Genomic DNA, 13,887 nt, shown 5'->3' with positions numbered 1-13,887 from the left:
GGGGGGGGGGGGGCGAAGGTGTCCGATCAGATTTCAGCAGCTCGTGCCGCCAACGATCATCCAGCGGGCCCGTTTGTTTTCCAGCAATTCCATTTCAAATAGACTCTCGCCACTGGCCCTTTGATGACATCATCATTTTGACGTCCTCCAATTGATCGCCCAGAACACAATTTTGTACAGCCAATAAGCGATTGGCGATGAATCCGACGAGCCTCCGTCGTTTATGCCGAGCGAGAATGCGGTGACTCTTTCCTGGGGAAAAAAAAATGACACCGATGATGCAATTTCCTGCTCCGATAGCGCGCGTCGTACCCCAAACGACCAACCGCGAGGCGCTGTGCCGTCAAAGTAACTCGGTGGTCGGGGGATCGCTTTGGCATCCGCCCCCGCGCGCACCAGATGAAGCAAATGCGGGGCAAATGTGCTTTAGGGTGTCGGGCGGCGAGCTGTTCGACCGCATCGTGGAGAAGGGCTTCTACACCGAGATGGACGCCAGTCGGCTCATCCGCCAAGTGTTGGATGCCGTCAACTACCTGCACTCCATGGGCATCGTGCACAGGGACCTCAAGGTACCGCCGGGCGGCGCCACTCTGCGTCGGGGACGTCCGAATGGCGCGGGGGGAGTGGGCGTGTCCCTCCATTTCAAGGAAGCCACTCCTTCTTCTTCCCCTCGGCTTTTCTCAGCCGGAGAACCTTCTCTACTTCAGCCCGCACGACGAGTCAAAGATCATGATCAGCGACTTCGGCTTGTCCAAGATGGAGGGGGCCGGCGACGTGATGGCCACCGCCTGCGGAACGCCGGGATACGTGGGTGAGCTTCGGCTTGTGGACGGGCCCGTCCGTCTTTCCGCCGGCGCCCGCCGGCTCATCTTGACCACCGGCGCATCGGTTCTGCGACGCAAACGTTCAGAAACCGAGGTGTTGTTCGCTGATCATTTTAAAGTTTGAGTCCCGCGAGTCCCGCGGACTCGCTGATCAGAAAAGTAGGAGTCCCATTATGCATTTAGAGCACAGCCGTCAAACTCAAGGCCCGGGGGCCAGACGTGGCCCGCCGCATCATTTTGTGTGGCCCGCAAAAGCAAATCAAACAAATCAACTTCCACGATGCTTGCTAAAATCTCGACCAAAAATTCAAATTCTCATATGTAATCCACAATAAGAGTCACTATTCTTGACTTCTGATTTTAAAACTAGTTATTCCTCATTTGTTGTGCGCCGTGTATGTCATATGTGGAGGGGATTAAACATTGATATGGTTTCCCAAAATTCATAACGGCCCTCCAAGGCAAACCGTAACGACAATGTGGCCCGTGACAAAAAGGAGTTTGACACCCTTGATTTAGAGAGTCCTGAAACGGTCTATTTCTTCAATCGCACATGATAATAACACAAACAACAACAATATACATTGAGAATAGGTTTATTTTCTTATAAACAAATGCTGCAAAAATGTCAATAATTCCGGCATACAAGATTATTATCGCAAAAAAGCGATCCGACTTTAGCTGCTTCCACTGCGATATCGCCGCAATAAACTTTGGCAACGCTTGTTTTAACGCGACTCGACTCGGCAATCGTCTGCTTTCCGCGTGGCGAAGGCCGATCTCGCCAACCTCGTCTCGCGTTTATCGCAAAAAAGCGATCCGACTTTAGCTGCTTCCTCTGCGATATCCCCGCAATAAACTTGGGCAACATTTGTTTCAACGCGACACGACTCGTCTGCTTTCCGCGCGGCGAAGGCCGATCTCGCCAACCTCGTCTCGCGAGAACGGAAATCTTGTCACGCGAGATCAAAACAACAATGGCGGCTGGTTGTTCCCCAGCAAAACGCACGCAAAGGCATTTCGTCCTTTGGTGCGGCCTCAGAATGAACTCGCGTTGACCGTACGTGAGAGGAAGAAAGAAGCGCGAGCGCACGTTGCGAGGAAAGAATGCAGCAAACGGCTCCACTTGACTTTCACGGCGGCGCTCGCGGGCGTCCTAAAAACCCGTTTGGCTTTGTTTGCTTGTTTGCAGCACCCGAAGTGTTGGCGCAGAAGCCCTACAGCAAAGCCGTGGACTGCTGGTCGATCGGGGTCATCGCTTATATTCTGTAAGTGCCCCGCCGCCGGAAGGGACGGCCCATGAGCTCACGGCCCCTGAAGCGCCGCCCAACCACGCGGCTTTCCCAAGCCAATTAAGGAAAGTGGCTCACCGGACCAAAGAAAATCCCAGACGCAATCGAGGATAATCCGGCGCGGTTTGCTTCCCGACACCGCAAACCCTTTTCGTCATCCAAAGTGCTTGAGGCAAAAAGTCCAAATTCTTTTGGAAGAAAGAACTCATGAGCCCATTTTGACAAAGTCAGGAGTAAGACGTGACACTGCGCGTTGTCACATATCGGAGCAGTCTGCTCAGTGGTGTCAAGCGAGCGGGACTTGCAACCGTAACGCGGCGCCCGGATTTAGATCGGGGATTTGCCTTTTGGGTCCCCACATGATGATGGCTTTCTCCTCGTCCTATGAAGCTGTCTGTCTGCTTTTTTGCGTGCTGCATTGGGGCGGGGGGGGCGGGGGGGCATTAGAAGGCAGCAAATCCTTTTTGGCGTCATCCGGATGACCTCTGTGGCGGCGGCCGTTCTTGCAGGCTCTGCGGCTACCCGCCTTTCTACGACGAAAACGACTCCAAGCTCTTCGAGCAGATCCTCAAGGCCGACTACGAGTTTGACGCGCCGTACTGGGACGACATATCGGACTCCGGTGAGAAAACGCTCGATTCGCCTCTTTCCGCAAAAGGAAGCTTTCATTTGCACGCTTTTGCTTGTGGTGCGGTGGAGCTCGACGTAGCGCTTGGTGAAAACTCTGCTCGGGGGGAAATATGTTGTTGCTAAGCTAAGCTAAGCTAACGGGCGGTCGCCGAGCATGGTCTCCGGCCGGCTTTTCGGCCGACGGTATCGCCAAAGGTTCTTGAGTGTCTGGTACCTCGTTTCGTTTGGCTCTCGTCTCGGCTCCGGAGCTTGGCTTCCAAAATTCGTGACGACCGTTTAGTGTCAGTTTGCGAGCGACTCACCGCGACTCCGTTTCGGGCTTTGAGGCTCCGCGTACAATATCCAGTCGCACCTCGGTTTTCGACCTTAATCCGTTCCAGAAGGCTGTTCGAAAAACGATTTATTCGAAAACCCAAACCACCTCGTCTACCCGAGGAAGCGTCACTTCCTCGTCTAAGGAAGGCGAGAGGAGTCGAGTGGCGCATTCAAGTGCGCTCGGTTTGGTCGAGAACCGATTTTCAGTCGTCATCCGTAAAAAGCTCGACATTTTTGGTCTGAAACCGATTTGGTCGGGAACAGAGACGTTCGAAAACCGAAGTCTTGTCCTTCGGAAGAGGTGGGTTGCCGGAAGGAGAGGAAATGGAACCTCCGCAAATTGGCCTGACTTGCCAAGTTGCTTGCTTGTGTTTCTCCTCCGGCCAAAGCCACTTCTCAAAGAACCCTTTGGCGCCATTTTGTGGCGTCTCGGTGCCAAGCGCCGATGCCGAACGTCATTTCGGTCTCAGGTCGAAAAAGGTCCTTTGCCGCCGTCTTGTGGCCTCCGCCATAATACAAACCCGTTCAGGTTCTGGGTCGAATTTGGAGGTCTCAGCGGCCGGCTATCTGACGATGACGCCGATATTTGAACAGCATCTGTGTCCGCAGCCAAAGACTTCATCAGCAGCCTCATGGAGAAGGATCCCGAGAAGAGGTTCACGTGCGACCGGGCTCTGGAGCATCCCTGGTGAGGAAGCCGCAGCGCGCCGGCGTGCGATTGAGCGGCCGCGTGGCGCCGATGCCTTTTGTCCGAGCTGAGGCGCGAGTTCGCCGTCGCCATGGCAGCCGGCTGCGATGCCACTTCTGCGACTCGCCCGGATAATCCCGCTGAAGGAATGACCGCCGATTAGTGGCTGGCCACGGCCGAGCCATCGGGAGCCGGCGTCGGCCGCTCGATGTTGGAGGGCGCGAGGTGGACGCCGACGGACTTTGTGCCCGTCCCCCGCTTCCTTTCTTACGATCGGGCGTTTGATGGCGGCGGGGGTGTCTCGCGACTCCGGAAAGCTTTGAAAATTGTCGCACCGGTTGATTACGAGGCCGACCGGTCGCGAGAGAGCTACTCTTAGTTTGTTTTTTTTGACTCGGATCCCAGTGGCGTCTGAGGTGAACGTTTTCAATCGACTTGCCAAGTAAATATTCCCATTTTCACACCATTTCCGGAGAAACGGGCCGAAGCGTGGAGCAGAAATTTGTCAGCAACTAAAAATATTGAAGAATAATATCGTTTTTTAAATAATCAGCCATTTTATGGGTCCCGCAGGTGCAAGTGGGGGGAAAAAAAAAAAACATCGTAGGGGCAAAATGCCAGCATTTGAAAAAAAACATCTCAACTGAATATGGTGGCCTTGACGTTGTTTCTGTTTGCATGTCGACTTTTCCAGATGACGTGTGCTGTCATGTTGCATTTTGGTGCAGTAATGATGACTTGCGGAATTAAGAGATGGATTCAGTCCCAACTGAAAGCCCGCTGGCACTGGTGACGCAATGTGTGTGTGTGTGTGTGTGTGTGTGTGTGTGTGTGCGTGTGTGTGTGTGTGTTCTTCCTCTCTCAGGATCGCAGGAGGCACGGCCCTCTGCAAGAACATTCACGAGTCCGTCAGCCGGCAGATGCGCAAAAACTTTGCAAAGAGCAAATGGAGGGTAAGGGCCCGCCACCAAGAAGTTTCTTTCGCAGCGGTTTCCTGCCAAGCTCTCGCATCGGCAGAAGCCGATTCGAAGCGACTCGACTCCTCCTCCCGGGTATCCGTGAAGACGTTTCACCTTTGAATCCAAAAGGCTTGTTTTGACTTTCGGGGCGCTCGTAGCAGACGCCGCGAAACCAAAGTTCATCCTCCTCATGCCATCCGGAGGAACCCCGGGCACGGGTTGTTTTGAAAGAGTGGAAAAAAGGCTCTGTCCGTGCTCTTGTCTGTTTGTCAGCAAGCGTTTAACGCCACGGCGGTGATCCGCCACATGCGGCGCCTGCAGCTGGGCACCAGCTTCGGCAGCAGCATCCACGCCGCCTCCAACCCGGCTGCCAGGGCACCGGCCAAGAGCCAGTCGGTGGACTGCGCCCCGCTCGCCGGCCGCGACTGTGAGTAAATGGGCCGTCGCTCGTCTCGCGCTTCTCCGCCGTTGGTACTTGGAAGCCTTTCGCGCCGCTCCTCGGTTGACCTTCTGATGACGCAACCCCGCAATAATTGCTCGGCGGCGCTTGGTTGCAACGACTGTAATGACTAACTGATGCCTGCAGATGGCAGCATTGACTCACTTTGGATTTCAGCACAGCTTTTGAGTTGGAGAGAAAGATCAGGAGGTGAATCTCGGCTTGCCACGTTGACTATGAATGAGAGAAATGCGCTGCAAGGTCTGACAGATTTAGGTGCCTCGCGCTCCCAACGGAGCACGCATGGTTTCAAACATGTTTTTTTTGGAATGTTCCAGTAGGTATTCGAAAGCGCGTGTCACGTTCGTGAGAAAAAAAATGATGCGGTTAAAATGGAGTGAATGGCGATTGCGATGTTAAAAAACAAAAAAAAAAAAGAAGCTGAAAGCCACTGATTTTCAACTTGAGTCATGCAGTGAATTTCTTTGCGGTATATCTGTAAATAAATGACTTTGCCGTCAAAAGCACTTTTTTCGTCGCTCTTGTTGTTTTCTAGTTTGAGATGGAACAGAAACAAAAACCGTGAGCATCACCGTTCGACTTGACATTTTGCTTTTTTTTCCTTTTCTCGGCTTTTTGTTGTTTTGGGACAAAATCAGCCCATGATCTACTGCTGATGACTAAAAAATGGAAAAAGCCAGAAAAAAATGTCGAAAGAAGAGATTCGACTTGATCTCAAACGATTTTGAGGGCAAGATGGGAAAGTCGGCCGCCTTGAATGTTGTCAATTCCCAAGGACGATTTCCAAGTTTGAAAAGCGTCTTTTGAGTTTTGCTTTGTGATGTCCTTGTGGCGCAGGTCCTCCGATGGCCCCCCTGCCCTCCTCCGTCAGAGCGTCCGACCGGGACTCGGAGGCGTCGTCCCCTTTGCGCGAGGAGCCGCCGTCGGTGGCCGAGCCGGTCGTGCCGCGCCCCTCCACCGTCACGGTCATCCGCACGGGGACCAAATGACGCCAGGTCCCACGGGAGGTGAGCTGGGAGACGACAGAGCTTTAAGACTAGGAAGGGTGGGATGGGGGGGCGTTTCCCCTCTTGACCCTCGTGATTCCGAGCGCTCGCCCAGCTCGCCCGTCCCGCCGCCTCCTGTGCAAATTTCGGGGAGGAATTGAAGGAGCTCAGCCCGGGATCGAGTCCACTCGGCGTTGCTCTCCCGAAGGCTGTCAAGAAGCGCCACGCGGAAGGGAAGGGATTTTTTTGATTTATTGATTTTTCTTCCCTCATCCGAGCTGCCGTCGGCGTGCTCCAATCAGCTGCTCCCACGTACGCCTCGTGTAAATATTCCGCCGCCTGGAGCCAAAATGGGAAAGCTTTTGCGCCGCGCCGAATCTTCGTCTCATGTGTGTGGACCTGAACTCGGTGTCGTCGGGCGCACCGCTCGAATGTAACGCCCGGACGGATCCGTTTCCTCTCGTGAACGCGACCGCGCCGGACGACAACTTTGAGGTTCTCAGGGATGTTGCCCCGAGTCCAGCGAATCCCCCCTTGCAACCCGCACCGTGTGCTGATTCTTCTTCTCCTGCGCCAAGAGGAGCCTTCGCCCCGCCGCCCTTCTCGCCATCGGCGCTACGCGCCGCTCGCAAAATGCTCGGCATATGGCGGAGAATTTTTCGCTTCGACCTCACGTGCCGGTGAACCTTCGCGGGTCGCTTGTGACCTCGTGCGGCTATTTGTTTTTGAAAGTCACGTCACGCGTGACAAAGTCCTCGTTCAAAGCAGACGCGTGGCAAATGTTGCTTTGCCCTCGAGGCGCGCGTCCCTTTGGGAAGATCCATACCAAGGCCGCTCGGCTCATCCGGTGTCGGAAGCGCTTTCGACTTGAGGGAAGCGCTTTTCGAAATTCGGCAGACCGCAAAAAAAGTGGCCTTGGCAAACCCGGCCGATTTCTCCATTGTGAGTCAAATCAAGCTTTTCTGATCGAACTGATCTTAAATTGGAATCGGTCATCAAATCGCCACGTCCAGAAGTGGAAGCTCGGGCTGTCAATCGGATCCCGCCGCTTTGCCCTGGCTGCCCTCGGCAAAACGTACGGAAGCGTTCAAAAGGGGAGCCGTCAACCTCCGAGCATTTTAGGTGCATCCTGAAATTGCAGCTATCCGTCCGGAACACTTTCCGTGCCCCCCCTCCACACCCAAAAAAACAAAACTGAAGCAAAGTGTTGGAAGTTGACTTGACTCAGTCGCTGCGCTTCTTTGCTTTGCTTTCATATCGACCTGTTGAATTTAGCAGAAAGACTCTTCCCCCCTTTTTCTCTCACCGCAAACAGCGATTGGGACTCTTACACGTAAAGAAGATGACCGAGCCTCTCTTTGCTGTAAATACAACTCTCCAAAGTTTATTTATTACTTTGCCACTCTTGAATGTTTTTTTGTTGTTGTTGTTGTTGTTGCCGTCTGTGTCGTCTTCCCTCACCAAGCACCAAAATAAGGCAAAAAAAAAAACAAACAAACCTTACGAAAAGCTGTGAACTCCCCTTTTTCCCCCCTAAATGCATGTTGCATGTTGGATGCAGAAATGTTGTCATGTATTAAAAAAAGAAAAGGGAAAAAGGGGAAGGCTTCGTTGACTGGCTTGTGTGTGTGGCGGTTGTCAAGGAAGGAAGGAAGGAAGACGATTTGTCGCCCCGGCTCAGTCGGTGCGGCGGTTGTACTCGTAGGGGGGACGCATGCCGTCGTCGTGGAACTCTCGCCACTGCTCCGCGCTCTCGCGGCTCCTCTCGTTTTGCTCTGGAGGACCAGTGGAGAGCGGGCAATGAGCGAGCGGCGGGCTGACGCGCTCGCGCTGGAGCCGGTCGACCGGACTCACCGTCGTCCACCTCTTCGACGTAGCTCTCAAACTCTTGCCTCTTCTCCTCGTGGAACTCTCTCCTGCGCTCGTCCGCGGCCAGAACTTGCCTTTGTTCGGCTGTCGGCCAGGAGATGGGGAGAAGTATTAGGACGGGACGCGCCTTTTCAACGCGTTCGTCACACCCCTCGATCTCGACAGTTGATACCGAGACATTTGCGAGACGCGCTCTCTGACCATCAGAATCGACAGTCTTCCAGAAAACAATTCTCGGTGACTTCAATGCTACCAGATAAACATCGTCGCGAGAGACCGGTCGATAGGCGTGTCCTCTCTGACTTTTTCTGCTGGGCCGTGACGATTATCGTTATCCTTGAAGGAGACTGACAATGACAATGTTGAAAAATGACTTTGCAGACATGATGTACAGAAAGCCAGTAGGGGCCTCGGAACGCAGCCCTGGGGGATCCCCGTGGAGGCCGACAGTGCGGCTGGTGTGCTTCCGTTTTTCTCTGAGGTCTGTTTGTTACATTTTTTTTTTTTTAAATCAAGAATCCAGCCCGCCAGATTAAAGCTGAGAAGACGAAGAGCATTGTTTGACCTTAGTCAGTGTGACGCTCGGCTTGCTTTGTCTTATCGAGCGTCCGCGTTGGCCCAGACCCAAAGGCCGGAGCCCGGTCGGGCCCTTTGAACCGCTCGGAAGAATCTCCTCCACTCACAGCGAGAGCAACGAGTCCTGACCGGAATGTCTACCGCGGGAATCAAAGTCGCCGCGACAACACACTCCGGCGGGCGGTCTCCAATTTTTGGCAGGGATGCCAAATTTCATGCGCCTCATAATCCTCTTCGAGCTTTTAAATTGCCCCGGCGCAAAGGGAGGAGGGCGTCATTGGTTTGGTCTCTCAACAAATCCAGTTGGTGTGCGCTCATCAAAGAAAGAAAAAAAAAAAACGAAAAAAGATTTTGCACACCTTCAAGTTACGGACCCCAGCTTAGAAAAACCGGGTCGCTTTGAGCCGTCACTCAAACGTGCGCGTCTCAACGTCCTTTCTGCTGGCCAGACTGCCCAAACTTTGCCTGTAGTGACGAGAATTTTTCAACCATTTAAGGCCCTCGCTGACGGTCTTTTGGTGCGTTTGCAATTGCCCCGCCGTGTTCTGTCACCTCCTCGCGAAGGCCCCTCGCGCTCGGGGAATTTTCACAGTGCCGTGCGTGCGCATTCGGGGACCGGCGCTGAGCTCGACTCATTGCGACCCAAAGGCGAGATCGCCGGAGGGCTTGGCAAGCGGTTTTTGGGGCTAACAAAACATTGAAAAGGAATAAGTCGATGTCATTTGGACAAAAGCAGTGTTTTTGCTGCCATTTTGTGGCATCTCGGCACCAAGCAACTACGGCGTCATTAAAATGTCGTTCTTTGACACTTTTGAGGGACACCTCGGGGCAATTGTACATTTTGTAGAGTGGCACACTTGGTGATGAACGGGAGATTAAGCTCCTCAGCTTACTTTGACATAGTTCCTTGATGCCGGGGATGCCACCAGATGGCGCCAAAGGAATACTTTTATGTTGTACTACGCATTGTCTTGAGCAAAAAAAAAAAACAAAAACATCATTTTTGTGGATTTTTTTTTTTTTTTTTTTTTTTTTGGAGATGAGATTCCCCTGAAAATAATGCCTGAATCATCTCCCAGTGGGCAAATCGCGACTATTCTGTGTTGTCAACAACTGACCGTTGAGCTCATCAGGCGACTTGAGCGCTCTCCTGCTGCGTCGCCTGAAGAAGTTGGAGGCGTCGGCCTCTTTCATGAAGATCCTCCTCAGTGGCCCTGCGGTGCAAAAAAAGACGATCGGAAACACAGTGCTGCCTTGACTTTCAAAATTCGGAGTTTCTTGCGTCACCAGCCCTCACCTGGTTGATTATTTTTACTTTGTGTTGCAACAAGGGAAGTGTGGGCGGAGTGAAGTTCAAGTTCTGTGATGCCCCGGCACGTGGACAAGGAGAGCCACAATCGCCGCTGATTGACCGCAACCAACCAGTCCAAAACCCAAATCCAAAACTAGAGCACTCACAAGGGAGCTGCTGTCGGCCTCAGCTCACACCAAGTTTCTCACGCACACACCAAGCGGCCACTGATCTTACTCGCTGGGCCGCACTCCTTAAACACATGCGTCATTCTTTAGGTACAATGATGGAAAGCGTGTTTATTTCTCGACATTTTTGATGAATAATGCGCTTTGGCTTGATAATTTGGGTGTTTTTAGGGTGAGATTGGTGATGGAAGTAAATGAAAGTAGGAGTCAAGGCAGCGCCGCGCACAAAGAAAAGCCACAAAATGGCCGATGCGTTCACCTCGCCATTCCTCGGTGGCTGTCTGGCTGCCGCTGGGCACAGCTGCGCAGTCGGCCTCGGGACACACTTCACAAAAAAGAAGGAAAAAAAATGTCCAAATGAGAATTTGGATATCAGAGAGTACTCTCTCTCTCTCTATTTCAGTCCTTAAGTAGACGGACAGAAAAAAAGACTCCGATAAGAATAGAAATAGTGATGTAACTCCTCTACTTCGATTTTTAAAAAAAGTATCGACTGAACTAAACTGAAGCACGAAAGTAAAAGTGGTTTTTTTTTTTCTGTCCGTTCCAATGCCCGTTTTGATGCGGTGCAATGAAGACAACAACAACAAAAAAGATGATGTTCAAAGTCACCTGAAAGCTAAATCCCTCAAGTCAAGTGCAAATACTTAACTAGTATGATTGCACTCAGCACGAGGCCCCAACCAATCGGCCAACCGATCCAATCGGCTGATAAGTGCTAGTAAAATTGGCAAAAACTGTGTGACCACACACAAACACACACACACACACATACAGTATATATATCTAAAAAATTCTACCAAGTACTGGAATGGTAATCAGCCCACCACTACCAGAAATAAGGCACGTGACTTACAGGACAGTGCCACAAGCACCGTGAGGAGCGCCAGGAAGGTCCTGCAGGTCCACGACATGTTCACCTCTTCATCCAAATTTCACAACTGATGAGAGAGCGCGAGTGGGGTTGAGCATGTCAGAGAAAAAGAGAGAGTCGGGGGGGGGAGAGACCCGCAGGAAATTATGCGCACTTGTTTGCTCTGAGCCCCCCACCATATTGAATACATTCTGCTGGAGGGAATGTTTCAAATGCCTCTTCCGGCCAGCGGGATTGTCAGCCGGATTTGATCTATTCGTGTTGACAGCAAGACAAGGAAAACGGGTGCTAAGGCATCAAGCAAAAAAAAAAAAAAAAGAAGTTTTAATATCATGTTTCAAACATACGAAGGGGTACAACAATATAATTTTGTTCACTTTTCTTTTGATAGCGGCGCGGACACCCGCAGCGGCTCCTTTTGTTTTATGGTGAGAGGGAAGAAATTTCATCTGTGCTGTATGTTACACATACAGTACATTTGACAATAAAGTTTATCCAATCCAATAAAAATCTGTCCTCCATCACAATATGAGAGGAGCCTTTCCTGTCTGTACGTGTTGGACGCCAGTGTCCGTTTCGTTTGATGCAATGACAACTAACCTCTATCTTTTTCAGATCAACAGTTTTCAAGATAAATTATTTGTGCAGCCAAATTTCTTTCTCTCGCCTCCCCTTTCTGCAGTCAGATGTGAACAAAGCCGTCGGGACATTTGGAAGGATGGATCGCTGGAGAGAGCGACAAATAGCGGTAGTTCCGATTTTGTCTTTGTATTCCTGCCCATGTTAACGCACCGTTGGAGGACTGCCACATTTTTGTCGGCGGGGGCGCTGTTGCGCCAGTGTAGCCCCTTCTTGTTTCACAACTGGCCTCTACGAGGCGCTGTTTCTCCCCAGAAAGACAGCCACAGAGAGGAAGAAAACTCGGCTCTTCTCGGCTCTCCTCGGCTCGGCTCGGCTCCAAGACCGCGAATCACAATCGTCGGTCGGCTCCGGTCAGCGTGTCGCCGCTATCACGATCCGCGCTCAGGAGAAACAAACCGCGGCCGGATCGCGTCACACCAGCGTTTTTTAAAAGCCCGAACACCTTCTGATTACCGGGCGCTGTGAAGAAAAAAAAAACGCTTTGGCGAAGCAGGAGCAAAGAAGAAGACGACGACGAAGAAGTTGTCGCTGATTTTTGCCAACCAGCACCACACGCGAGCGCCGAAAGACGGCGGCGTCCGGCCAGAGAAGAAGCTCCGAAGTCGGGGACTCCGACGCTCGTCGTCTCTGGTGAGTTTTCGCGTCCTACGACGTCGCTGGCCAGACCCAAAGAGTCCACCCGCCGCTCGAGACTCGCAAGCACGCGGTAAATGTGTTTCGTCCTCCACCATTTGTGGCTCCAATAGCGCCGTTTTGTCTCTTTTCACCGGTCGATGTCCGAATTGAAAACGAACGAACGGGGCGCCCGGCTGGCACACTCAAAGTGGAAACGCGGATTGCTTGTCACCTTGTGGAAGAGCATTTCATTGTTCTCCCTGTCAAGATATGTCACTGGCATAGATAGTTGAACGAAGATATTTCTTCATTTATTTGGGATACTTTAAGCCGTTGATTAGAGTACAAGTACAGCTAATTGTCTTTCTTTGAGTCCTCGGCAATCTCATTTCCTGACACTTGATAACGCAGATGCGTCCGTGATGACAAGGACCAGCCCGGAAATACACTCGCCGTTTGGGAATCGGAACATATTGAAGCCCAAATTACAGATGGCCATCCCGCACCTTCACATTGGAGACCTCTGCGCGTTCACCGCAAAATCCAGTGAGTGAAAAGACAAAGCAGATTCTTTCTGGACAAGACCACCATTTATCGACGAAAACTTCTCTTTGCGACGAGGCTCGAGAAAGTTGGTGGCGCCACCAAGTGAAATTCCTGATCCATTTTACAGAGCGTCATCTGCAGTCTGCAGTGGACAAAACCAACACGTCCATGAATTCCCGTTACCTGCGAAAAACGAGGGATGAGCGTCAAAGCCTCCCTCTTCAGAAGGAAAACCAAGCGGCGGCTTCCAAATGTGTTTGCCGAAGCTGCCGTTCGACCGCCGCTTTGACTTTCCGCTTTCTGGCTCGCGGGTCCCTTCGGCAAATATCGAAGAGAGGTTTGCTTCGTTGAGTTCCCCGACAACGGAGCGGATGAATGAAGAAAAAGAACAACACATTTCGCAAATGGTGCTTTTCTGTTTTTAGTCATGTTGAACTCGGCGTCCCCGCTCGATTGGGATCGGGTGATGGATGAGCTACCGGATGAGTGTGAAATGAATTTGGGACAGGGGGGCGGTGAGGGCAACGAGAGCAAGATGAATGACGTGGCGTGCGGCGTGTTTGGGCGCAGGCACTCCCACCGAGGACAGCTAGCCGGGAATCTCGTCCGTGGCCGAGTTCAAGTCGCACGAGTTCCCAAAGTACAAGAGCCGGCCGCTCGTCGAGCACGCGCCCAGGTATTCTTCCTTTTCTTTGAAAACCTTGCTTTTCTCACACGTCGCGGCAATAAAATAGACATCGCCGTCATGAGACGAGTCCTTTTTCCATCAACGGAGGCGGCCTGCGTGTATTGCGATATTGTCTGTCCACGTGTTTTGCGCCGCTGTTTGTGTCCCAGAGACATGTTGTCCGACAGAGTGCCGATGTTATTTGTTCGCCTGTCGCCGGGACTTTACGATGGCAAAGCCGCGTATCATTGCCATACTTGTTTTTGGAATTTCTTTGGGTTCCCCCCCCCCCCGTGGATTTCTTGTAGTTTCGATGGATTCCATTCCTTTTTGCCCCTCGCCCAAAGTATTTCAATGGCTGTCAATGACATGCGATTGGTCCCTGTCCCCCGTGGGTGGGGGGTCCCGATCTGGAGCCCGCTTCAAGGGATCGGCGGGTGACAAGCCCTTGCCAAATGCGGCCTC

The 13,887-nt window shown here is 52.1% G+C and overlaps 2 protein-coding genes across 2 annotated transcripts in view; one reads left to right on the top strand and one right to left on the bottom strand.

The window, feature by feature from the left end:
- Nucleotides 1-6,508, top strand: part of LOC109522953 (calcium/calmodulin-dependent protein kinase type 1D-like) — a 12,033-nt gene extending 5,525 nt beyond the window's left edge. Inside the window, 8 exon segments of the mRNA XM_019881777.1 lie at nt 431-569; nt 685-811; nt 2,017-2,092; nt 2,626-2,738; nt 3,671-3,749; nt 4,615-4,702; nt 4,982-5,135; nt 6,006-6,508. Of these exon segments, the coding sequence (XP_019737336.1) occupies nt 431-569; nt 685-811; nt 2,017-2,092; nt 2,626-2,738; nt 3,671-3,749; nt 4,615-4,702; nt 4,982-5,135; nt 6,006-6,157 (928 nt within the window). The 3' untranslated portion in view covers nt 6,158-6,508.
- A 1,280-nt stretch (nt 6,509-7,788) lies between these two features.
- ucmab (upper zone of growth plate and cartilage matrix associated b) lies at nt 7,789-11,012 on the bottom strand. The gene is made up of 5 exons (XM_019881775.1): nt 10,935-11,012; nt 10,338-10,403; nt 9,718-9,813; nt 8,009-8,107; nt 7,789-7,929 (listed from the first exon to the last, which is right to left on the bottom strand). Exons 1-5 carry the CDS (start codon nt 10,990-10,992, stop codon nt 7,832-7,834), a joined length of 417 nt encoding a protein of 138 aa, XP_019737334.1. The 5' UTR covers nt 10,993-11,012; the 3' UTR covers nt 7,789-7,831.
- Nucleotides 11,013-13,887: the final 2,875 nt, after the last annotated feature.

Source organism: Hippocampus comes, unplaced genomic scaffold (genome assembly GCF_001891065.2).
Source record: "Hippocampus comes isolate QL1 unplaced genomic scaffold, H_comes_QL1_v1.1 scaffold299, whole genome shotgun sequence".
NCBI classification, from domain to species: Eukaryota; Metazoa; Chordata; class Actinopteri; order Syngnathiformes; family Syngnathidae; genus Hippocampus; species Hippocampus comes.
This window is presented reverse-complemented; position numbering and strand designations above follow the sequence as displayed.